General features: G+C 49.5%; 1 protein-coding gene across 1 annotated transcript; it reads right to left on the minus strand.

The window, feature by feature from the left end:
• Positions 1–20,254, minus strand: SORD (sorbitol dehydrogenase; the record flags this gene model as incomplete). Its single annotated transcript, XM_082488924.1, has 9 exons — positions 1–1,336; positions 3,057–3,178; positions 4,016–4,191; positions 11,009–11,074; positions 11,545–11,663; positions 14,017–14,176; positions 16,261–16,425; positions 17,150–17,183; positions 20,213–20,254. The coding sequence occupies 9 exons, from the start codon at positions 20,252–20,254 to the stop codon at positions 1,171–1,173; spliced, it is 1,050 nt and encodes a 349-aa protein (XP_082345050.1). The 3' UTR covers positions 1–1,170.
• Between the last annotated feature and the right edge of the window lie 6,824 nt (positions 20,255–27,078).

The following is a 27,078-nucleotide window of genomic DNA, read 5'->3' on the forward strand; positions in this document are numbered from 1 at the left end:
TCAGGTAGGTAGCATTTATTGAGGAAAGTTCAGTACCGGCCCAAGAAAGGGACTGATCTCTCAAGACTAAAATTAACGTGACTGTAATCAAAAATCAGATTTTGTTATCTGCAACCTGCTACCTTGTTAGTACCTCGTTCATGGCTCACAAACTCAGCAGGAAGGCTCGATAGCCCTGAAAAGCTACGATTCATTCGCAGTGGTAAAACCTTTGAGTGATGCTGTCCCCTGACTCCTCACCTGCGCTCCCCTCCATGCTAAAAGCCATCTGTGCTCCCCCCCAACCACAGTCCCTCCTTGGGAGTCACATAAGGACAAGGCTCTCTGTGGTCCCAAGCCGAGGACAGGGCAGTTTCCCTGCAAACACACTGCAGCCTGCTCTGCGGTGCTCCTTCTGCCCCACAGGGAGCTGCTGGGGTGGGATGACACAGCAGATATGGTCCCAGCTGGCCTCCAGACCAGCTTCTTCTAAAAAGCCCTGGGCTCCAAGCTTTGAGCCCGCGGTTTGCTATTTGCAAAGAACGTGGAGAGAATGACCTGAATGCACTTCCCGTAAAGGTGGGCCGGCCAGGCTTTGTTCCACCGGCTGTTACAGTCCCCAGGCGTCCCCAAGAGAAGGTGCGACTGGAAGGCGGAGTATTCACGTAGGGCCATCCCTCGCCCAGGGATTCCCACATGGGAAGAGCTGCGGCACACACAGCCTCAGGGCAGTGCTGGGGCGGGAAGGTGGAAGGTCAGCATCTCCCTCCTCGCTTCACCCATGCGGCTGGTGACACCCTTACCCAGCGCATCCACGTGGACAAACCCCGCGTCCACCACGCAGGCGGCTCTGCCCCATACACGCAGAGAGACCCCAGCTCTTCTGCGCGTGGGGTGTGGTGGACAAGAGCCAACTGTGTGAACCATCATGTCTAACCAAACAGCAGTGTTTTGATTCAAACTATTCCCTATTGCCTTTCCATTTGTGGTTACCTGTTAATACTCTAATGGTGTATCCCTCAGTGCCATTCACCCTCATTATCGTTTGATTTTCCGGCTCTATTACAAAGCAGCGCCTGCATAAGGTGACTGTGTTAACATGCGACAGCCGTACATCAGCCTCCTGCGGCCTCATGCTTCGCGTCTCAGGCAGGCGGTGTAACGGGGGAGAGGGCCGGGCACTGCGGCATCTCAGGGGTTGTAGTCAGTGGGATCACACTTCAGCATCACTTTGACCCCCTCGCCCCTCTTGGTGGTCTCGAATGCCTCAAGAGCCTTTTCCAGGGGGAAGCGATGCGTAACCAAGGGCTTGACGTTGATCCGCTTGGATGCGAGCAGAGCAATTGCCACAGGCCACCTGCAAGGGAAACGGGGAACAGGAGGTGAGAGCAGCCACCAGTTTGGAGCCCCAAGGAAAGAGCACGGAGGAGCCTGGTTTCATTACAGTAATTTCCTTAGCCCAGGCAACCACGGGGAGTTTTGCCTGCAAAGAATTTTACGGAGGGGGAACCTCAAGCATCAGGCATGGGGAGATAGGACAAACCAACTGCTTTGGGTTGTTGAGCACCAAGATGGCACTGCTATACACAGTTGGCTGTAGTTCACCTGCCGAAGGCTGAGAAAGTGAAAATCACAGGAAACAACTGTACTTCTAAAGCTCTGAATGAAAAATAAAGCTGCCGTGCACCCCTCTCCTCTCGCCTCCTTGCTTGCGGACTGATCACTGTGGAGTTCAAACTCACCGCCTCGGTGCAGGGAGAAGAAAGGGAAAGCCTCAGTCAGCTTCCAACCTCTTCTTCGGCAGAGACTCGCCCCATTCGATTGCCTTGCCGCTCCACTTGAATGGGCCAAATTAGAGGGATGGGGATACAAAGGGACGCAGCAGCTAATCGAATTCCCAAAGTGCCTACATAAAGGCATTTCTCCTATTAAGAAGGAGCCCGACTACATCTCACAAATCCTTCTTGGAAAACTACCTCGACAGATTAAGCAAAGATTCTTGCTCTGCTAGCAAGAAACTATGGCTCTGAACACAGCAGAAACCAGGCTGCAAACCTGCAGCGTCTCAAGCCAAGCCCAAGCAGTACAAGAGGAAGGAGAGGACAGCAGAGCTTCTCCTGCCTTCAGGGTGAGGCCAGCTTTCAGTACACTCAAAGACCTGCCTGCCCACGAGCCGTGCTGTTCAGCTCTCTGCAAAGAGCACATATGCCTTCAGACTGGCTCCAGACGTATCTTCAGCTCCAGTGAAATGATGAAAACTAAAGAAGGCTCTTGCTCATCCCAGCGTTCGCTGACCTCCAACAAGGTTGATGGATGTGATTTCCCCTCATGAGGAGGAAGGAGAGCAGAGCTGGGCACCAGCAGCGAGGCTGGGTATGCACGGCTTGGCATGGGATGGGGCGCTTGGGATTTTGACTCTTTGCCCAGTATTAACATTCCCCACATCCTTTGCCTCAAAACGGACAATATAACAGGTAGGAAGGTGGGCGCCAGCAGGCAGCCAGCTATTCAGAAGGCAGTGTGTAGGGTCAGGGCCAGGCCAAGCTGCTGCTTAGAGATCTCCCAGCACAAAGGGTTGAAGCAGCTAAAAGCTGTGTGCTCCTCCCTGCCGTGTCATGAGCCAGCCTGCTTGTGGACAAGCCAGTCTCTTCCAAAACACCCCCAGCACCTGCCCTTCCCTTTCTACATGGCATAAGAGTTGAAGGCACAAATGTTAATTATGATTCTTTTTGATTTTTTTTCGTTTTAGCCTGCTTGCTTGCAGCAGAGTAAGAGTTTATTGGGTCTCCTCCTTCCTTTGCATCAAACGCTGCATGAAATGGGAGAGTGGGACAACCCAGCTGGGCTGCTTTGTTGTGGTCAAGTCTGCATTGCAAGGCTCATCCAGGAACCAAGGCACAAAATGCAGGACACATCAGGCAGATTGCCTGCACAGCAGTGCTGCATTTCAGAGTGACATGAGGTTTAACCAACTGTAAGGAAAAACGGCCTTTTCCACATTCTCTCTCCTTGTGGAAAGCAAGAACTTCTTCAGGACAGACCTGGAGACAAATCAGCCCACCCCGTACGAGACTCACGTGTTGCAGTAGCGGAATATCCCCCGGATATCCACCTCCCGCACGGCGGCGTTCACGATGGGCACAGTGACCATCTCAGGCCCCAGCCCCACCAGCACCAAGGTCCCACCAGAACGAGTGGCCTGGAGAACAAACACACAAATACGTTGTATTTTGCAAATTACAGTCACCAGAGCCTGTGCTGCAGTCTGTAAACAAATAAAGCCACAATTTGCAGCTGTAATGGGCTGCCCGGGGCATGGCAGAGAAGCCAGGGGAGAGACAGGATGCTGCCAGGACCCCGTAAGCATGACACATGCAATAGTCAAGGCTTAAAAAGCAATCTTTCGAAAATCTCTGAAGGATTTTGGTATCTAAACCTCATTCTGAAAAATGACTAGCACTTAGGAGTAGGCAGAGTACTTTTGGATTTCAATGGGAGAGATTTAAAACCAAGAGCCCGATGCTCCACTGGAATTTCCCTTTTTGCAGCTTGTCCCATGTGCCTCCTGTCCTTCATTGTGAAACTCTGCACCACCTTCTCTGCGTCCTCCCGTCAGGCATTTCAAGACAGCAAAACATCCTCTCCTTAACTGCTTTCTTCACCTGCTGGAATTAATTTTCTCAGTTATTCTCCTTATTTGGACATAACTTCAACTTAATGGAAGATGCTGTCCTACTTGTCCCAGCTCCCTGATGCTGCTGCATACCCATACTCGGGTTTCGGGGTCTTACTGCAGTCTCTTTGGTAAATGCACCTGAGCATCAAATCAGACAATTATCCCCACGCTGTCTGCAAAGACCTTAACTGTTTAATTGTCTCTCTTAGTTTGTTGTCTAACGAGCACCTTCTCTCCTCCACACCAAGCCCACTGAAATGAAGCACTGCAGGAGCGAAATAGCTGTCATTCACTGCGGCGTCCCAGAAAAAGAAAAGCCAATGCCATCACTGCTTTACCTTGGGGACAAGTGGTACTCACATAAATGCCAGCTTGGATGCAGGCTTGCACTCCTGTACACTCCACAGTTATCTCCGGCATGCAGCCAAGCAGACTTTCCACTTTGGAGGCCACCTCCTGCGGGGTCTCATTCTTTACCTGAATGGTGAAATCTGCCCCGACCTCCTTGGCTTTTTGCAGGCGAGAAGCAGATAAATCTGGGGAAAGACAAAACAAGTCAAGAATTGTAGCATTATGTGAAGTGGAAGGGGAGAAAGAACCTGAGCCTGGAATCTGCTTCCAACCCCCATCTGATGTCTCAACAGAACCACCTTTGTTTGGTGACCAGCTGTCAAGTCTCTCAGGAGAGAAGACAGAATTTGTTATGCAGTAGGACAAGGTGGGAAACTGCAGCCCACCAGTACCTTCTCAAGAATTTATGTAGACCGCCCAGACCAAAGGGCTTCCCAGCCTTGATGTAAGTAGGCCACCACCGTGCGACCTTGATGGAAGCACACAGATCTAGGGTCTGAACATGTGTTCGCAGGGCAGCACACAACCAGGAGAGGAAAGGGTCTATGTTCCCCTCCCTCAAATTCACACAGCCTTCAGTGAGGAGGCAGGGTGGAGACCTGCTCACTTTTCTGGGCAGGCAGAAAAGGATGAGCGATGAGGCCAACTTAGAGACACCGGAGATGCCAAAGACTTTCCAGCTGCACAAGAGGGTGTGCTTCAAAGAGGCTAAAGCATAAACTCATAGATGAAATCCACACCACGCAAAGCAACATCCGAGTGAAGGAACAGCTGCCACCTCTAGACTCGAGGGGTGTCTTCTAAGACGATCAGTTCATAGATCTCCCAATTTCTCTCTGGTACTGCAGGAACACCGAGAGTGTGCCAAGACAAACTAGAAGGCCAAGCTTAACTCCTAAGGGCATGCACATTGATGCCACAAGCAGAAACCACAGCAGGAACAGCTGTGGCCAAGCACTGGCGTGTTGCTGTCCCGACACCGCAGAGTAGAGGAACCTCAGTGCAGGCAAAGGCAAAAGGCAGAAGGAGGGCAGGACAGACAGGGCAGCGCTGAGCTACACTCGCCCTGCTTGAACAGCGCGGTTGTGTCTTACCAGAGCTGCCACTGTCTTGAGACAGCACTGCCCAGTGTCTCTCTGGTACTGACTCTTTCATGAAGCAGCTTCACTAATGCATCCACTAGTGAAAACGGATGGTAAAAAATCACGTTATACACACACTCATCGAGTTAACCTGGGGAGGAGCCTACAATGAGGCAAAAAAACACTCCTCACTTTTGCATCTTCCCTCCCTGGCTCTCAGGATTATTTGCTATTGCTCACACCCTCAAGGATACCTCTCAAAGGGCGCTAAGCAGAGGCAAGGTTGCTCTGACCTTGCTCCCCGATGACCCAGAAATCACCTGGCGATGGACAGCACAGCACCAAGAAGCCTTTCTGACAGGAGACATCAGGCTCAGAGGATCATTAATGTGGCCATTTCACTTCTAGCGGTACCAGATGAGAGCAGATCACGAGCTCTCTGAGACCTTCTTCAACGACCCAACAGCAGATGCTTTTAGCTGAGCGAACTGCAGAATGCACTAGTTGTCAACACTGAGTGCGTCCCTGCTGTTACAGTCCTCTCCCATCCTTCTACCCTTCTTGTAACAGCACTGGAGGCTGCTGAGCATCTCTCAAACAGTTTCTGTCACAGATGAATGAGCGAGCAAGCCCATTAAAAAAAGAAGGGAGTGGATCTGGTAATATGGTGGACCTCAGATGCCCCATTAACACAGCAACAAAGCTGGTGATGATAAACAGCTGCGAGGGCACGGCTGTACTCTGGTACTCTGTCCAGAGGGATCTTGATAGCACTGTAAATATCTTTTGAAGATGCACAAAATGGTTTGTACCATGGAGCGAGCTGCCCTGGCGGGTAGCCACACCGTTTGTCTCTTCTCTTCCTCATCCCATGGAAGGAAGCCACCCATCCCTCTCCAGGCACCACTGGTGACCAGGACATCTCTGGAGATAAAGAGGTGGACAGCAGAGAAGAAGAGTGGCATTTCCTAGGCAGAAAAAAACTTTTTGCCTTGCACTGAAGCAGTGGTCTGCAGGGGTCTGTGTGTTGGCACTGGAAAAGACGTCCAGATTAAAGGTGGAAACCGAGCTGTAACAGCCAAGGCTTCCTAGACCCAAAATTGAGGGGTGAGCAATGTCCTAGGCTTGAAGACTTGGAAAACAGTGCCTTTGCCAGGAGCACTCTCCTCTCCAGGACGCACAGTACACCCACCAACCACAAAGGAAAATACTCTCCTCACCAGGGCACAGTCTTCAGAGAAGTCAGAGATGGGGATGGGGGGGGAAATATCAAGGGCAAAGAGAAGGAGGACGAGGCCACTGCTCCGATATGAGCCGCTCTGACTCAGCCCCAGCGCTGGGAGGAAGCCAGGCCAGAGGACCTACCCTGCCCAGCACACGATGAATGTGATGTTACCTACTGCCAGGGCAGGGGATGGACATGCCCACACCGGCAGCGGGAGCGCTCGGGATGCTGGGTACGGGCACACCCACTGAGATGAGCACCCAGGAGACCTGTGGAGGGAGTTTCAAGAAGGGATAACAAAGGGTAATAAAATGCAGACAAAGAAGGAAAAGCCAAGGTTGAAAAGTAAGGGCAGCATCACGCTGGAAGCTTCGACGTGAGCTCTCATTCCTGTGGCTGCAGGAGGCTTTAGTCAGGTCTGTCCTTCCCAAGCTCTGAGCATTGGGCCTCAGGCCATGTGTACAGTCATGACCTTCTGCTGGCTGAGCTGCACTCAGAGGCCTCCCATGCAGAGAGAGCATGGGCATGGACATTTTTGAGGCACCTGAAGTGCTAAAGAAACACTTCTGCCTGGCATGGCTGGTGCCTCCCAAAGCTCAGTGTACAGCAAGGAAACCACGGGGGCTCAATGGACCAAACTCCCCATGGCGTTTGGTCTCAAAACCCCAGCTTGCAGCAGACACAGCTGGATTCAGCCATTTATAGAATCTGCCCTGTCACTAATGTATTTTATACTGTCTCCTTGGCAGAAATACATCCAGAAGCAGAATCCTGGAGAAACAGGCCATGCCAGCCAGTGCCTTTCAAAGTAGCCACAAAAGTCACTCTCAGGCAGCAAAAAAAAAACCCACACTTTTTCTACAGTTGGCCTCTGGTTTGCTGACCTGATCAGGAAGGAAGTCCTCACGTCAGAGAGGCATACAGGACACAGCAGCAATACTGTCAGACCTGGTCAATGCTGCGATAACATCTGGGTACACCTGGCCTAAGTGAATCACCGCTAAGCACTGACTGAAGCTGACATATTTGCAGATTATCAAACGAGAAGGTTACCATATTGTTTAGAGCTCCAGACACTTGTGAGTCTTGACAAAGACCAATTCGTTCGGATTTTAAACCTCCCTGTGGCTGAACCCCACACAACTCGTGGGAAACCAGTCAATTATACAATTAAAGGGTTGTATCTTGCCTCTAGTCAGAAATTTCTTTTCACTTCCTGGCGGCTGGAGCTAATTAAAGTTTTGGCTGCCAGATTAAGAGTAGCCCGTTCTTGTATCTCTGCTCCCACGGAAGTTATCAAATTACACTTAAGCTTCTCGTAATGGTTTATGAGCCAACTTTACAGGAAAATATTCTTGAAGCTCTCACACCTTCTACGTTGATCTTCTTTCACAAAGGAATTGAACCCTGTCCAGTTATTCATCTTCCCTGACCTTGACTTCCAGGGTTGCTGAAGGCACCGGCACCAGGGACTTCAGATTTAGATAGCACGAGGGGAATAGTTTCCCTTAAGTAGGAATCACTAAGCATACCTTTAGTGACAGACAGAGTATGGCAAGACAGCCCAGCACTGCCATATGAACACCCAAACCATCACTCCACTTGCTGGGGATTAAGGCTGCTCTTTTACATGCCTGTAAGGAGAAAAGCAGCTTTCCAGAGCAACAGCGATGCCCACAGCAAGGCAGAAGGACAGCAGAAGGCTGTCCATAAATATCAAGCACACCCACTCAGCAGCCATGTGGAGAAAGCCATGGATCTTAGGGAAGAGTAGATGAGGATCCATGAAACAAACCGATCTTCTGCACCCAACTGCAGCCCATTAAATACATCAAACCCCATCCCTCATAAGGAAGAACACTAGTCTGCCAGGAATAAAGCACTTCAGGGAGAAGAGCAAAGGTTATCAGAAGCGCTAATACCTTTTATCGGGCAAGCTGCCTTATCTGGGAAGAAAGGCAAGCTTTGGCACACACAAGCCTTTGGAAGGGTAGGGCTGAGCATTAGTCTTTAGCTACAGGGCCAGCTGCTCTCTGGGAGTCCCAGAGAAGGGACCCGACCCCTCGGCAGAGATGTAACTTTCCAAAATTCATTGACTCCAGGTGCGCCAAAGACACTCAACACAGAAGCTGTAGGAGGTAAGTTCTCCCCAGGTGAGGAAAAAGCTCTTCTAGATATTTCCATATTTGTGTGTGGCTTGTCAAAACAAACACAAACATTTAAAGCCTTAAGAGCTGGGCAGACAAAGCTCTTCATACACAAACACATCATAAAAACGCCGGGCAATGAATTCAAAGAATCTGGTGTCAAAGTACAAGAGAGCCTTTGTGGGCAGACAGGTGTTGGCTCCTAAAGCAGACACAAAAAGCAGTTCCTTGAGAAGGGCAGCAAAATCCCCAGCGGCAACGAGCCAAACTAAACCCATTCCTCAGCTCATGTCACGTACAAATATTTGATGAGGGACAGCACCTCCATGGGTGTCTCTGAGCACCCCAGCCAAACACCTCTCAGGTGGGAGATGTCTATAAGTCAGGATCATTACCTAGGCCAAGGCGTAAAGATAAGAAGGTGTTAATTCCATGTAGCTGAGCTTGCTCACCCTACAAACCAGGTACCAAGAACTTCCTATGGCCACCCGGAGCCCTACAGCACATGCTATACAGACCTGCTTGCCGGGAGCAGTCTAGAGGCAGAGGCAGCAGCAGCTCCCAGAGTTACAGGGAAGACACACTCAGGCAGGACCAGGGATGGGGCAGCAGGCTGAACCAGCTGCCTCAGCCCCACCAACCCCTGCCAGCTCACCAAGCCCTTCCCCACCCAAGGACTGGGTCACCTGCACCACCTCAGCTCAACAGCAAGGTTCCTCATACGTGATTCAAGAGGCAGAGTTGCTTTTCCTGCTATAACAACCATCATCCGTAAATGACAACACTTTGCAAAATCTGAGGCCTGGACTGATCATGTCCATCAAGCACACACCTGCGGGGTGGGGCCAGCAGAGCAAAAAATGCCCTGGACGCAGCAGCAAGTGTATTTAGGGAGGAGAAGACAATAATCTGCCTTAGGTTTTGTCATGAGCTACCACTGAAGGATGCTTCCGCAAAGGCAAGAGGGTGGGACCTGAATTTTGTCTCTCAACCCAAAGATAGAAATACAGTGATTGAGAGGTCAAAAATACACCCGGCCCCAAGTGTGGGAGGTGCAGTAACAGCCTTCTGAAAGGTCCATGTTGGGGCTTTGGCCCAAAAACACTGTAGCAACCTGTGTGCGATGTCTAGTCTTACCTATAACGGCTTCTCCCAGCCACCACTGCTCAGAAGGATCAAAGAGTAGTGGAAACACCACTTCCAGGCCCTGTCCAAGCACCGGGTAGAAATTTCAACCAGGGAATCTTCTGAGGTTACTCCAGCTCTCAATATTTCTGGGCAAGCTACACAGAGAAGAGCCTGAACTTTGAGGTGAGGTGAAGGGAGCCGGGCTGGCTTAGCAGGGCAAAGAGAAGGGGGGATCGAATGTCTCTCTACAACACCCAGAACGGCAGCAACAAAGACGATGGAGATTCATTTCCATTGTTGCAGACAATACAAGGGGAAATACCCACAAATGACAGTTTTTGAGTCAACCCCAGAAAAAGCTTCCTCATTAGGAGGTGGCGCAATCTTGGAGTAGGTATCCAGAAAGGTGTGATGTTCATCCTCAGCGGTTTCCCAGCCGCAGCTAGACAAAAACATGGCTGCAAGCAGCAGTGGGCTAGAAACCTCCAGGGCACAGTTAGGCAAAGGAAGGCCCATTTCTGAAATGCAGGGACCCTGGAAAGGCCGCTTCAGTCATTGTGGATAATCAGTGGAAAATGAACCCCCCAGCATGACAGCAGAAAGGGCAGCAAAAGAGAACTAGAGGGACAATGTGGCTGCACACAGAAAGGACTGTGAAAACATGTGTCCAGGCCATCACCTAGCACTACAAGAGGAAGGAAAAAAAAACCTGCTTAGAGCAAACCTCCAAGAATAGCTCCAAACATGGTATAAAATACACTGTGTTGCCTGGTCTGTGTGCCTAAGTGCAGACTAAAAGCAGATAGAATCAAGGTCTATACCCACTACAGGGAAGATGAAACCTGATCCTCAAGGCTTGATCTATGAGCGAAAGGCAAAACACAAAGCTGAGGTCAGAATTGCTCAAAATGGGAAAAAAAAAAAAAAGCCCATCAGTGATCAGAGGCACCAGGAGCAAGTGGAGCTCCTGTCACTTGGAACTTTGTCATACAGACGCATTGCCTCTACCCAAAAGACCAGCTCAAAGTCTGAAGAAGGCCTCAAGGCTTGATCCAAGGACCAGTTATTACCCTCTGGTTTATTCTTCTTGAAGCACTGTAGCTACACCACCCACACAACGTGTCTGTCCTAGGAAGCAGAAGTTATTACCCTGGTCCGCTAACCTAGCAGAGGAGCACCAGTTGCAACCTGCACCTTCTTATAGATCCCAATTAGTGCAAAGATCAAAGTCTTGTCGTGGGGAATGAGGCATTTACTAGGATTCCCTCCAGACTGGCACGCTGCTACTCCATTCATGAACAGATTTTCCATTGTGCTTGGGCTGCCTTCCCCAGCAGTTACCTTGAAGGAATAATGTGGAACTAGTCAAAGTGCTGTATAGTGGGAAATAGATACACTCTTAAGGGTTAAAAGGACTTACCTGTAATTACCACAGCTGCTGCACCCATCATCTTTGCAACAAGCACATTAACAAGGCCAATTGGTCCTGGGGACAAAGGGGAGAAAGAGAACATATACAACGGCCAGACAGCACCAGCCACAGGCTCTGAACATGCCCAGAGCTCAGCATGTTCCTATGCTAAAAGGAGGCTTCGACTCTGTTTTCCAGATGGGATCACAGCATCACCACAATCCCAGGGCAGTGAGACCAGCTGCCGAGAGAGCAGCTACTGCTACACGAGGCACTCCGCAAGGAAAACACCACCCCGCTCCTCTGCTCCCTTGAGTTTGTAGGCTCAGCACGCCCAGACACTGCACTTTGCATTTGGGCTGCTCAAAATGCAGCACTGTAGTGCAGCTCGGGCAAGGGCAGCCTCAAAGTCCTCCTCAGCATCCCTGTAACTCTGCCGTGACCCATGCTTACAGCAGAACCTGGAAGCACAGCTTGCACCCTTGTCCATCTCCCTCCATGCCGCTGCAGGCAGAGAACCCAAGGACTGAATATGTTCACCGTACCAGAGCCAGACACGAAGACTTTGCTTCCCAGAGTGACTCCTGCCCTTTTGCAGGCATGGATTCCCACCGAAAGGGGCTCGATAAGGGCTCCTTCTTCAAAGGTGACATTATCTGGAAGCCTGTAAGAACCAGACATAAGCAACAGTCACCAAAGGAGTTTATGACAGTGATGAGGAAAGCCATAACACTGGAAGACCAAACATGGGTGTAAATCACAGTGGCAAAATACACTTTCGCCCTTGGTCTGAGAAATGCAGGACTGGAAGGTGTTTCAAGAGCTTATGCTGCCTCCGTCCCTCCTCTGAAGCAGCATCAAGTACACCTAAACCATTTATCAGTGAGGTGTGCCTAAGCACCAAACACAAGGATCCACAAACTTTCCCACACCATCCCTCCAGTACTCAGTGAGTTAACCCTAAAACTCCTTTGCCGCTCATTCTCTTTGGAATAAACCCCACATTTGCATATGCACCACCTCAAAGGCTGCTCTACAGCTGGGACGCACCAGTGAGTTCCCAGACCCCTCATCTGGGTTGAATCATTCAGCTCCACGCTTTTAGAAAACATCTTGCTGCCAATGTTGATGCCACATAAATCAAAGGCAGCCAGATCCGGGTCTCCCCATCACGCCCTGGATGTCCTTGCCTGAAGCACCAAGTGTTTCAAGCAACAGACTGGTCCCAGCACAAAGCAGAGGGGGGTGAAATCCTTCTGAACTGCTGATAGAAATAAACCCTAGCCCCACAATGCAGCCCAGAAAGCCACCAGTGTGGGCTGTCACACAGTGGGTACTGGGACCTGTGTTTGCGAGGAAAGTCTTTCTGACAGCCCTGGGAAGCCTGAGGTCAGATCTCAGCCAAGCCAACATGAAGGCAAAGTAACAGAAATGACAGTCATGGGAAGACAGCTGTCACATATCTATATGTCCCTTATCTCCAGGAGGCACTGAATGGCTGACTCCAAGAGTTCGGCTGCCTGAGAGTTTGGCATCACATCTGCTCCTACTGGGTCTGGGTACTGCCCTATCAATAGGGAGGGCAGCTTTGTGGCACTATCTCACCGCCATCAAATTACTCAGAGTACCCAACACAATGTCTGTCCGCCTACAGAAGGACAGACAACAGCTGCCCAAATATGCAAGAGCCCACTAAGCTCAGCCATCATCTTTTCTTAGAAAATCTGTGCTGGCAGAGTGGCTTCATGCCACGGAATCTGCTCTGCACCAGACAGCCATGGCATTGCTGATCTGAAACAGGGAGTACCAGATCCAGGCTTTGCATATCACAGCTTAAAAAAAAAAAAAAAAATAGCCAAAGTAATATTTAATGCCCTGGTTTGAGGGGAAAAAAGCAAAACCCTGGAATAAGACAGTTACAAACCAGCCACTTCCTCCCAAGCAAAAACTTGTTGTCAGAAAATGTTATTTTAACACACAGGAAATCAGTGACAGCAGGTCTGGACAGTGAGAAGTCAGTCCCATCCAGACCAGCACCTCATCCTGACAGCAGCTGCTTGCGATCCACTTTGAAAGGAGCTTCCTGCTTGAGGACTTTCATGAGAAGAGCATTCAAGTGCCTCCTTCCAACTGATTTGATCATGAAGGCTTCCTTTGCAGACACCAAAGAGCAATCCTGAGGACATTCCTGCTCACAGAAGTACCAGCTCCACACAGACTGAGAAAGAACAAGCTCCGCAAGTAGACCAGTCTCACGGGACCACTACTTTAGACTATTTTTAACCCCTTGTGTAAATGCACTTATGTGGGTATAACATTGCAGAGGTTTCTTCAGGTTTCTACCACATTTGCTAGAGCACTTAAGGACAGAGTTGCTTTTAAGCAAATGTGTCAGTCCTGCCACAATTAAGAACGTGCTCAAGACTGCTGAACTGGATATGAAAACAGATGTGTAATGCCGGCAGCTTAGTGGGGCCACTCAGCGCCGCACAAAAAAAAAAAAAGCAGCTTAGCAGAGATTCTGCTTTCTGTTCCTGTTCTGCTCTAAGTAGGATGACTTTGTTTCAAATGACAGAGCGAGGTGTCAGCAGGTAACGTGGTGCTTCCTGAAAAGCAGCAGTAAAGCTAGCTCAGCTCAAAGAACCAGACAAAGACCTTCAGGCACCTTCCTAAGAAGGCAAGGATATAAAAATACAGCAGAAAAGAAACTAAGAGCAGGGAGCAAATGGGAAAAGGAAAATAATTAAAGGGTAAAACAGTGGTGATATCCCTGGAAACATGTAAGAAATGTTTGTTTACATCTGGCACCAAAGGGGATAAACTACACCTGCATGACAAACCCTTTGCAAAGTGGCTGCCATCCAAGCCTTATAGATGTTATTTATGGATCAGAAAGCAATAAAACCTGTTGCATTCAAGAGTGCTCACTGCGATACTCAAAAGGGCCAAGAGGCGATTGCTTCAGCTACCCCCCCCCAGGGCGTATATATTTCTCTGCAGAGGGAGCACCGACTAACTTGTAGCAGTAGCTGGCACTGTGCTTGTAGTAGCGGCACAAGTTCCCATCATCGGGAGGCGTGGCGCAGAAGAAGATGGTTGGAGACAGGTTATAGCGGCCAGTTTTGCAGAACTCATCCATTTCCCTTGGGACACCGGGCTCGATGGCCACTCGATCACCTGCCAGAGTGAAAGCAGACTGTGTTACTCGGGAAGAAGGTGGGCACATAGGTATGAGCAGCACTGAAGAACCATGGATAACAGCATGAAGCCCTCGCCCAAGAGAAGCATGAGGGACAGCTGCTGAGAAAGATCACACTGCAAGCACCAGGCAAGTTCCTAAAACTTCCTTCACTGCAGCTTCATCACCAAGATCTTCACAGTTACTTGAAAAGAGCTGGTGTTTCAGAGGCACAAACACAGAGCAGATGGAAGCTCAGTCACATGCAAACCTCTCTGCAGCTGGCTTGCACTCAGCCTTAGCAGATGAAAAGGCAGCCCTCACCCCAGGGAATCGCATAGTGATCAGATTTTTTTCAGAATCGGTAGTAATCGGAGGAGGAACTAATTAGGACAAAGCAGGTGAGCTCTGCTGGCCACCAGCTGGAAAGGACTGTTCCTTGGAGAGGGAGCTCACGGTGCAGAAGCACACCCAGGAGTGAGGCAGGACTTATCGGGGAACAGAGACATCATGATGCTACGATGGAGTAGCCCAGACTGCTGGAAGGACACATCCTGCAGGACAAAGAGTGATTATTTAATTGCAATCACGAGGCAGGATGGACTAAAGAAAACAAACGCGTGACCACAGTACAACTTGCAAGTGTGCAGGGAGACAAGACAGCCCTTTTTATTTGTCAGAGGAAGCAAATTAAAGCCAAATCTCTCAGTGAAGCTCTCCACCAACAGGCTTTCAGACACACTGACAAGCATGAGGGTGGATCAAAATAAAGAGCCATCTACACCACCTCTGACATGGCCAATGGGGGATGTCTGGGGGTGAGAGGGGCAGGACAAGCACATACTAAATGTTCTCCCGGCCTCCCAAGGCTGCATGTGGCTTCTTTGTATTTCATAACCCTCGACAACTTCTCCTCCACCTTCCACCATGTAAACTTTCAGCATCTACATCATCCTTTGCCAAGGAGCCCTGCAGCTATGCTACATATTAGGTGAATGCTGCACTTGGCTCCCGCTATCCCCGGCTCTTGAATTGGAGGAACCAGAGAACCAGGCAACTTTTAGGTGCCCTCTCCCCACCCTCCATGAGTCTTCAGACCTGTGTCACACATTGTTGAGTTATCTCTCCAGCTCCTAGCTCAAGTTCCTAGCTTAGTCATTTGTCACAGAGACGCTGCTCCACATCTCGTCATCTCCTTGTCTTCCCTCTGAAACTTTTTCGCTTCTTTTATATCCCTTTGGAAAGGAGGAGAGCAGAACAGCATGCAGAGCTCCAGATGTGCGATGACGTCCTCCGATTGAGTCTGTCCCTTTCCTAACGCTGATTTGCATTTTTCACCATTACAGTTCCCATGCACTGTGTCAGAGCCAAAGGTCTCACTCTTCAGCAGTGATGGCCAGCCCATCATTTTAGATATGAAGCTGGTTTTGTTTCTTCTGCCGTGGAAACCACTTCACGTTTACCTGCATTGAATTGCATCTGCATTGCCCAGGGACCCGTAAGGTCTGTCTGCAACTCTTGCTAGCTCCCCTGTGTCCTATCCACCCTGCTCAAGTTGCTATCATCAGCAAACTTTGCAAAATTCACTGCTCAGCTCATTTTCTAGGACATTCATGAGCACAGCGAACTGTAGAGGTCACACCATGGGGCCTGGTACAGTTGCTCCGGTGACCTCTCTCCACTGCAGGAGGCCATTTGCTCCTTCAAGAACACACACAGCGAAGAAACATTAACAGCAGGTTGTTGGCAAGAGCAACGTGCATGGTTTCTGAAGCTTTATCTAGCTTCTTCAAAAGGCACCTTGTACCAGCATACACTCTGCTGTGCGTTAAAATAAAGTCAGACCAGCTCAAGATATCCCAGGACAACGCATACCTAAGAAATGCCATAAACTACAGCGGCCAAGCTGGGTGATTAGTAGCAGCACAGTGACACTTCTTGAAGGAGAAGGTCACACTGTGCAATTCACAGCTCAGAACATCAGATAAATTTACCTAGCAGCAAAGCATGGCCTGTTATCAACACATTCTCAGGAACTGATTAGCAGGAAAACAAACAAAAAGACAGTTTTGATTCCAGTTACCTGGTTTCAGATGAGTCACTCCTGATCCCACTTTGACAACAGTCCCAGAAGCTTCATGTCCCAACACCATGGGGTCCTTCACGACAAAATCCCCGATTCGACCGTGCTGCCAGTAGTGAACGTCAGACCCGCAGATCCCAACAGAATGCATCCGCAGGAGGACCTCTGCCAGAAAAGGAAGAAAGGTTCCTTGTAGAAAAACGTACCTTCTTGAGCACTGGGAGAGTGACATGTGTGCTGTCCCTGTGCCCCACAACAAAGGCCAAGCCAAGCATCAAAACATCCAAATTTAGTAGCATTAAATAAATGTACCAGAACTGCATGTGCACACATTAGAATGGATGGCATATTCATGAGATACCTGCTGAAATACAAAACTATACAAGGATTTACAAATCAGGCGAGCTTAAAATACAGTAAGACCCCAGTCAACAAAAGCTAATCCAATCTAAGAGGGGCATGACTATCACTGGAGCAAGAATAAAAGAGCAAGTCCATTTAATATTTCCTTCTCCCTAAGCTACAATTTCAGCCCTGGCGAGTTAGTGAATCCAATTCCTATCGGCCCATATGCCTCGCCTATTAATATTTAGTCCTGCAAGACGATCATCTGACACGTCCCAAGAGCTGTTTAATGTGAAATACATGAACTGGTGAAACAGGAAACAGAAAAACCCAGATAAAGGGGTGTATCTGTCACTGCTCCAGCTCTTCTTTTCAAGTGGAAATGCAGCATTATCTGTTTGAGCCACACATTCTTTTTTTGGATTATTTTATACTTTCTCAGAAATATTTTATCTCTTGATAATATCAAGGAGTGAAAAAAAAAATGAGAAAAGGAAAAGATCAGTAAAGAAAGCAAAACAGAAGCAGTCATCTCTAGACTTACCATTGGGACCCGGTTCTGGGATCGGACGGTTTTCCTATGAACAAAAATAAATAAAAAAAAAGCTTTCACTTGCTTGTGTATAGCCATGGGAATACCTCGTGGAAAGTAAGTCCAGGGTACCTCAGGTAAATCCATAAGCTGATCAGGTTTTTGGTTCTGTCTGCTCAATAAGACATTGTTGTGCAACAAGGAGGGATATAAATGTGCCGTCCACACTTCTTCCCTAAGCTCATCTCCTTTTGCTTGCACAGTGGAGTAACATGGGCATCCGTTATGAGTGAGCACACAGTCAGCTTGTGAATCTGCTCTCTAAATTATTTTGCAATAACTTCCCCTTCCCTGCCCAGAAAAGAACCACACACTACATTTTCCTGCCCTGGAACAGCCTCAAGTTTCAGCTGAATCCTTCATCCCACTGACAAAAAAAATTCACCTTCTGTAACCAGGAAGATTCAGAATCACCTGTTTCTATAAAGCATTAATATAGCGGTGTTCATATTATTATTATAAATAATAGGAAATACTTTTACTACATAATAATAACTCAATGTATAAATCAATCGTAAACACTACTGCAAGTCACATCATCTTGTAACTGGCATCATACCGCTTTACGGGTTGAATCATAAAACCAGAACTATAAAAGTAGTCACTTGGCCCCAAGTCATCCTTCCACCCAAAAGGTCTGCAGGCCTTTGCCTTCACTGAACTCCCTCAGCTGCCTCAAAAGATAAAGGAATAATTTGCTTGGGTTTTACAACATTGAGGCAGTACGGTACCCACCTAGCACCCACCTCTAGGATCATGTCTCTAAGAAAAGCCCCACCAAAGTAGTTAGTGCTAACAAGGAACTCTTCATAATCCATACGCTGCTCAGATCTCTTTCCCCACAGCCCAAAATTGGGCACAAGACCTTTGAGCAGGCCTCCTGTTCACACAGTTCCTCTTCAAATCCACAGTTGGTTATTTCTCCTTGCAAGAGGGTCTTCAGTTAGCAAGAAAACTGATCTCTGGATTTCTGAGATGAGCAATCCCTTTATAGCAGTCTTCCATGTATTAGCTTCACCAGGTAGAAGCTGCTACATAACAACACAGACGAGTTTTTTTGCTGCCCTACTGCAGAGAAAGAAGGGAAGATAGCCATCCCTTTCTGCGTTTGGGGAGCATTGTTTTGCATTTTAGCTAATTAAATACATTCTCAATTCCAGCATATTCCTCAACTCATCCTTTGTACTTTGCCAATCTAAACATCACAAAAAGAGAAATTCTGAAAACACGTTCTCAAAGCGCTGCTCTGTTAAAAGACCTGCTGAATAATCAGTGCTGTAAGTGGGCAGGATGGCTCAAATTGCGTCAATGAGTGTGCAAATCAAAGTAGAGCTCAACCTATTGAAATTTTCAGTGTTCAGAACTGTATCTGCATTCTTTCTATACAGGGTGTTTGTTTTGTCCCACTAAGGACACAGCCCGGGACATTATTTTTAAAAGAAGTTGATCTAGATATAACTTCTTACATAGAAAATATCCAACAAGCGTGCAATCTGGTAACACATCAGAAGTACAGACCGCCTGAGCTATCTCAACAGGACTAAACAGAACGGTCCACAGTGAGAGATAATGAGAGATAATACAAGTCGACTTCCAGCTGAAAATGTGTATGTGGCATTCCTCAGCCCAGAAAAAAAAACACTTTTTTTTTTTTTTTTTTCAGTAGCAGCTGCACTGAAAACCAAACATTTTGGTGGAAAGTGAATCCTCCAGCCTGATTTGTAGAAAACAGGGAGTGACCAAACTGGAAGACCCCGAAGTGTTTCAGGATGCATGTTCTGCTCACTGTCCATTGTTCACTGAGAACTTCAGAGAAAGCAACTGGTGTAACTATGGACACGAAGGAAATGCAGCAAATGTTTTCTGTGGAAGGAGATATATAAAGAGAGGATATGGTACATGCATAAAAAACAACAAATCCTCAAGTGGCAGCAAACTTGAGTCTGTGGCAACTGCCTAAGATCAAGAAGAGAGTCAACAAAAACAAAGCCAACACATTTTCATGTAACGCAGGTCAGCTATTGAAGTCACGATGATTTTCCCCATGGCCAACACGTCCACATGAACCAAGAAGGGTGTGGGAATTATGGGGAAAATGATCTCACCCAGCTTTAGGTATCAATAACACAGATAACAAGTTCAGAGTTCACTGCACTTACATCACCCTTATGTGATCAGCGGGGCAATGCAGTAAGTGCCATTCACACTGTGGCAAAGAAACTTTGGAGAAGCCTGGGAAGATCACACCTCGAGGGGCTGCCAGTAAGGCCAGGGAAGCACTGACGACAACCTCCTATTTCTCCAGCAGTACGAATATCCCAAGGAAAACTCATTCATCTGGGAATAAGCAAGTTTAGAAACCAGCAACAAAGACAGGATGCAGCCAGCATCCACCCTCACAAGTATCATACACCCTTCTAAATCACACAGCTTTGGAACTGTGTTCTTCAACTAGAGGGACCATCCCAATTCTCACTCACTGTGGCGATGCCTTTTATTTCTAGCAGAAGTCAGGCTGCACACACTTCTAGTGAAATGGCAGTTCTACCAAAGGTGGCTGGGAACCACACAGGAATTACCCACACGAACACCACTTAGCCTGTGGCACGTATCGCTTGAGCTGTGCAGGAGTGGTAAAAAAATCAACTGCTTCCCTGATAATCATCCCACAAACGACCTGCCGCATGTATCCAAAGTCTGCGTGTTCCTAAAAGCCCTCCTGCCAGAACTGTTTGCACAGAAAATTGCTTGTCAATGTTTGCCCATGTAAATCTTCCTTCCCCGACCTGGCACTTGCCAAACTGGCAAACACAAATCTCCAGCAGCACCACAATGATTCAGCACCCGGGACGCCAGTCAGAGAAGCAGAGTGGGTTTGACCCATTCACAGTCAAGAGCCGCAGAATCGGTTTGAAGCACTTATGGAAAATGGTGGCGCCCCTCTCCGCGAGGGTACTCCAGCACAAGCACAGACGTGACCCATGGCGGCGGCTTCCTTTGAACCCTCCTCCTCACTTGGGCTCTCACGGCCTGATGAAGCAAGGGGTCATCCTCCATTTCTGCTCTCTGGGAGCACCCTTTTCACAGGACCCTCTACTGAACAGAACCCGCTCCCCATCCCTCAGCTCCCTGTCCCCTCCTTCATCCTGCACGACCCAAAGAGGGTCTCAGGCGGCCCTTAGCCATGGGGCAGCCCCACGCTTTGGGCTCCGGGCGCCCCACTTGCCCCACAGGTCACCCCTCCGAGCATGGGGGGCAGCCGCTGCCCTTCCCTGCTCCCAGCCCGAGGCCAGTTCAGCTCACTGACCCGGCACCAGTCGGGGGGAGCGGGGGGGGGAACGGACGCCCCCACCCCGCCCCCGGTGCCGGGGGCCCTGCGGGGAGCTGCCCGCCCACCGGCCCTGCAGGGCGGCCCGGCCCGGCCCGGCTCCCCCCAACCCCGCCCGGGCCGCGCTGCGGGGCCGCCCCCGCTGCCATCCGGCCAGGCCGCCCAGCGCGGCCCCGCTGCCGGCCCCCTCCGCATGGGCCGCGCCGAGCCGCGGCCCGCTCCCCCCCCTTCCCCGGCCCGTACCAGGCGCAGGTCCCCGGCTCGGTGCACCACCACGGCCAGGTTCTGCCCCGGCGCCGCCATAGCTCGGCTCGGCTCGGCGCGCTGCGGCGCGGCTGGCCTCGGCGCGGCGCCCGGGTCCAAGGGCCGGCGGCGGGGCCTCCCGTGGTGGGGCCGCCCCTCTGCCCCCGGCCGCCCTCCGCCACGGACCCGGCGCCGCCCCCGCGGCACGGAGCGGGCAGGCCCCGGCTGCAGCCCCCGGCCGCGGCTCCAGGCCCCGACCCCAGCCCCAGGCCGAGGTATCGGCTCCAGGCCCCAGGCCCCGGACACAGGCCCAGGACCCGGGTCCAGGCCCCCGGACACAGACCCGGACCACCCAGGACCCGGGCCCAGGCCCAGGCCCAGGCCCCGACCCAGGCCCAGGCCCCAGCCCGGCTGGGCCTCCCCCACAGAGCACCCAGAGCCCGGCAGGCCACAGTGTCACCACCCCCCTCAGCCTCATGGACTACCCCCGCCACCTTCAGTGTCAGCTGGGGGCCCGCTGGCTGCCCTCCACCCCAGCCAGCTGTGGCTTGGGCACGGACGCAGCGGTCACGGTATTTCAGACCATGACTGGGTGCCACCAGGCTCTGTCCCCGCTCATGTCACGTCTGCCCAGGCCGCCTGCTTCTATGCTGAACAGGGTGGCTACGTTTATCCCGCTTCTGGCGTGAAGCCGGTGGCAATGTGGCACCGAGCACTGGCTAAAATTCAGCAAAATGCGGGCCCCTGGGCTTGCCGGGACCCAACCAGGTGCAGTGTTGCTGCGATGTGGATATCTCAGCTGGGAGAATGGCTTGTTGGGGAAAAAAACATGAGATTACGGGGATTCAGGGTTTCAGTGATAAGAGCTTTTCTTAGCTAATGGAGTTGGCAAAGATCTTAAGAAGGTTATCCTCTCCAGGGCTCCCAAGGAGCAGTCTGAAGCTGAAAGCCTTCCAAGCTTGACTCCCTTGGAAAGGTAGAAAATGTCATGCAAAGGTATGTCATGCAAAGTTGCCAGAACCAGCTAAAAATAGCCCACACTTCTAATATTATTGCTTCCTCCTGCTTGCGTGAATGGAATTATCTATGAATTTCATTTCCTTCTTGCAAAAATGTTTCACCTTCCAGGCAGACCGGGGGCTGATGCCTTTCTGTTGTCCCTATCAGGGTCATTCCCCTGTCATGCTTATCTGCGTCGGAGCCAGCATCAAATTAGTGGCTGTGAGCCACCCCTGTGGTTACTCTGAGGGCAGGGGAAGGAGCGTGTGTGTGAGGGAAGCTGTGATGAAATGCCTTACTCAGTGTTTACACAGCAGTGCAATTCCTGCCGCATCCACTGCCTCAGTGGATGAAGCAGGAATATTTACATTTCTGCAAATTACGCCAAGACGGGGAACAGCCACCTCCTCCTGGGCACGCTTGTTTGCTCAGGGTGCCCATTTGCACCTCTCCTTTTTGGAACGTATTTGCACCTAACCTCCAAACTGGACTTGCTGTGCAAATTGTCTGCCTTGTTCTGTATGCATCCCAGCTTGGAAGTCACTGTGAAATCCCACAGCTCTACCAGCAACGTGTGGCCTGGCCCTTTATCTCCTCTAAATCTGAAGAAACACTGGAGGCATGTGAGAACTTGGGGCTCTTGCTACAATAAAAGTCCTTTGGGTCACAGGAGCCATCTCTTCAGCTCCCACAACACTAAATCTCTCTCTCTCCTGATGGACTCTGTTCCCCAATATGGCTGATTTTCAGATAAAACTCTGAATAAGAGGAGTTGCCCAGAATTAAGCATGTCTGGGGATGCCTGGGAGGTTGGTGATTCCCACGCAGCCTTATCCCTCCTTTTCTTAAGGGAAACGTCTCACAGGCTCAATGTTTGCCCTGGATAATTTCGTTCCATTTGAAACTGCCTCCATTTCTTGCAGCACAGTTGCAGACTGCCATTGCAAAAAAAAAGCAGTGCCGCAGCACACACTGAGTCCCTCTGAGTGCATCCAACAGACCAGGCCAATGGCAGGTGTGTTGAGAAAGACAAAAAAAAAAAAAAAAAAAAAAAAGCGTGTTTCAATTGCCATGGGCTTTGCCTTGCTGCCAAAGTGGCTTCTGTGCTGCTTTGATCTGCTTTTGCGCAGCAGAGGATGCTCCGGATAACCCAGCCTCTGGCTGCTGCTGTGCCCAGGGCATCACTGGGGAAGGGTGGCAGATTTAAAGTGCTTTGGTTCTGTTGTCTTGTCTCCCAGGAGGAACGGATGGTGCTGGCTCTTTGTCTCAAGCCTCGGTCAACACGGCCCCGTGGCCAGACAGCCTCTGCTCCTGCTCTGCAGCAAGATGGGGAGGAAGGTGGTTCCTTGCCAACATTTGGGTAGACAAGTGGCTTTTTGTTGGGGCAGGAGAACTGGTTTCTTCAGCTCTTCTGCTCCTCCTTGCCATGACTGTCAGTGCTGTGTCTTCAGTTTCCTCCCCTGCTCTTTCCCATTTTCCTTCTGGATCAGATCCACTTCACATTTTCCATCTGTGTTTTCTCTGCCGGTATTTGCTGCCTGACAGCTAGCTCCAGCGTGCAGAGTGGGTCTGCTCCTGCTTCAAGATTGAAAGGACTTCACCAGCTGCTACAAGTCCTCCGAGATCCTCGTTTAAAACAAGTTTTGAAGCTGTTGCCATGGTCCATTTCTCTTTGTTTGCCTTCAACACTGCCTGGCAAGCTTTCTTGACTGCCAACCAAAGAAAGCCCTAAACAAAACATACTTAGGATTTAGTTGCATGCTCATTTCTTTCTCAGTTACACTTATGGGAATCCAGCTTATACAGACCACAGAGGTCATTAACGTTCCTTTAAGCACACAATAGCGGTGCAATAAAGATTATGGCATAACCATAAATTGACCTTGCAAAATTGACCTTATTGTCAGAACAGTTTCATTTCGCATCAGCTCAACAAAAATTAATTTGCCTTTTTAGTCAATGATCGGGATCATCATTGCCTTGCTCGGTAAGAAGATAGGTGCTTTGTTGACATGACTAACTCAGTTCACCTATACCAATCAAACTTGGTGTGTATTTTCCTTGTTGGCAAGTTATGAAACAGCCCTCTGGACCATCTCAAGTGAGGAGAGGGGTGACATGACCTCAGAGGGACTCATTTCCGCATCCCGGAGGAGGGCACCATCTCAGATCACACACCCACAGGTTCCCCATGGAGGGCTAGGACGGTGTTTTGGACCCCAGCCTCCTTGTGGTGATCCTTCAAGCAGTCCCAGATGGTGGGGCAGCTTCGGGTGTAGTGTTGGTTTGGGCACCCTCTGCGGAGCCACCAAATATCTGTTGTAAGCATCAAATCTCAGTGCAAGCCTCTGCCTGGTCCAAAGTGTAACCAAAGGGCTGAATTCCCTGTAGCCTGAGCCCTATCTCTCCACCTCCACCTCCACCTCCACCTCCACCTCCATCTCCATCTCCATCTCCATCTCCATCTCCATCTCCATCTCCATCTCCATCTCCATCTCCATCTCCATCTCCACGCACAGTTCAAGCAGGACTTACACTGGAGGCAGCTACTTCTATTCCTCTCCCCTTATTTACCCCATAAAGGATTTCTGTGTTTGCCTGGGAGGTGTTGTCACCCTCAGCAGGGTCTCTCTCAAGCTTCTTGGACATCCCAGCTTAGCAATTCTATTTCTGACCAACTAGATCACATGTTTTCTCCCAAATGTACGCAGAAAATTCGAAGATGCCTGTCCAGATCTACCAGCACTTTTCACAACAGTTAGAAAAAAAAAAAAAATTTAAAAAAATATATAGTAATAACTTATTCTTTCTCCCAGAGAGAGGAGATGCCATGACAGCACCTCAACCGTAGAGCCACCATCCTGCAACAGCCTTCTCTCACCTCCAAATCAAAGTGGGCACAAGTGTTCAGGCTGTGTGAGGCATTTTGCAGCCACCAGACCTAGCTTCAGATTAAGTCTGCAAACAAAGTTCAATAATCCTGTGGAATGGTTCCAGGTGTGGGCAATTATATTCTGAAATAATAACACCAGGTTGTATTTTTAAATATTAACATCCTGCAGACACAAGCCCTCAGATAATTTTATCTTGAAAGGATTTGTTCCAAAAAAAAAAAAAGAGCCTCTGTTGCTGAACATGCCAACAGGGATGCAGCTCAAAATACCTGTCAACGATCCTTATTTTTATATATTCATTCATACCTCCCAAAACAGTTCCTTTGCTGTTTTGAGGGTTTGAGTGCACCATCACAGAGCTTGTCCCTGCTCCTTGTCCTTTACAAGATGCTCCACTGGGAAGAAAGATAGAGGAATATGTTGGGATGCAACATTTCCAACCTCCCAGCCAGCAGGGTGAGTGCAGGAGCAGATCCTGGGAGCCTTTGTGGCTGCTGGTTATAAATTTTTGCAGCATTGTTCTGTTCTGGGTCAAGAACTTCAGCCGTCCCTGCACGTACGTGCAGCTACTCACTCCACCTTTTTATGGATGCCGTGATTCAATTAATCAGACATTTCCTAAACACACGGTTATTTGCACAGCTCAGATTTGTAATTTCCATAGAAGCCATCCTCAGCCGCTGACTTCCTCGTCCACACCTGCTTGTATCCTTGCACACTGATAAAACATCACGCTTCATATCATCCCTGGGACTTCATATCATAGCCGGGATGTATGTTGTGTGGTTTGTGCTGGGGCATGTGTCCACCTTTTTTTTTGGTGTGTGCGTGTCCTTCCTTGGAATATTCTGAGCCGACATATGCAGTAGTGTGAATCACCCAAGAGGCTTACAGGCTGCACAAGGGCAAGGTGCAAACTAGCAGGTAGTCACCCGAGACAGTTTGGTGGAGTTTAGGGTTTCGAGGTCAGGGCCACAACCCAGAGAAACTCTGCTTTACTCCATGACTAATTCCTACTTCACATGCCCAGAAACACCCTTCTTCAGACAGATTTACTAAGCCATCGGACAGTGGCAGAGCTCTATACCTTTACCTAACTGCCCAGTGGTTAAAGCACTGGATCAAGTACAAGTACGGAGGGGACTGACCCCAAGCCTGACGGGAGCAGAGAGCCCTGGGCTCTGGTCCTGCTCCCGAGACCTTATAAGGACAAACCATTCTCCCAGACATCTGCGGTTATAAAAAAAAAAAAAAAAACAAACAAAAAAACTTTACAAGCAGCAAGATCTTCTTGCTAATGTATTTTGAAGTCTCCCATACCGATTCCTTCCATGCTCTGGTGTTGCCACCCCGAGAGCACGTAAATCCCACCCTACCATATCCATGCAACGGCATCGTTCTGTTGACAGTGTTGCTGTGCTCCCATCTCCCTGCTCTGATGCCCCTCTGTTTGAAGTATAATTTTGGTGACTTTACGGCCACTTTTTGCTCAAAAGGCTGCCAAAGTCTCCTCTGGCAACTACCTCCCCAGCCTTACTACCATTCATGGGAGCCGAGCACCAGTAGCAGTTCCTTAGGCTAGTAATCTACCTGCACGTGCTCGTGCTGCATGTTGGTGGACTATAACCAGATCTGCTTCTCAGTCCAAACCTGGAGAATGTGGCACTTGGGCAGCAGGAGTTTAATACAGGAGACTTGCCTGGAGTAGTCGTTAACGTTTAATCCATGACCCCCATACGCCACCGACACATACCCTACTGGAATTCCTGCCAGAATTCAAATCTGGTGTTAACCCTGCACAGGTGAGCAACAGACACCAGCAGCCATGTTTTAAATGCCCTTAAGAGACCAATGTCCTTTGCCCTTATTCTCTCTCTGGCTGTGGCTAATCTGCAACGCATCACAGCAGCAAAATAAAACCCAACTCTCTGACCCTTTCTGGCCCCACAGGACTCTCACTCATGGAATTAACACAAGATAAGTGGGATAAAGAATCGCAGTCATCAGAACCTATCACCATATAATCACAGAGAGATTTAGCCTACAAGAACCTACTGTGGGGGGTCTCACATCCATCTCCTGGCCAAAGCAGGGTCAACTTTAAAGCCACATGAGGTTGCTCAAGGCTTTGTCCAGTCTATTCGTGATGTTCTCATGGTTGGCGATCCCTTTCCAAATCTTCGGGCCTGTCCCACAGCTGCACCGTGCTTATGGTGAGCAATTTTTTCCTTTCCTGGAATGTCCCTCCTGCAATTTGAGCTGTTGCCTCTTGTCCTTTCTCTGGGTATCTCTGAGAAAAGTCTGGGTCTGTCTTCTGTATATCCTCCCTCTAGGTAACTGAAGGCAGCAATTATATTCCCTAGAAACCTTATTTTCTCCTGTGAGACAAGTCAGCTCCTTCAGCATCTCCTCATACG

The sequence above is a fragment of the Vanellus vanellus genome, assembly GCF_965231255.1.
Source record: "Vanellus vanellus genome assembly, chromosome: 11".
Classification (NCBI taxonomy): domain Eukaryota; kingdom Metazoa; phylum Chordata; class Aves; order Charadriiformes; family Charadriidae; genus Vanellus; species Vanellus vanellus.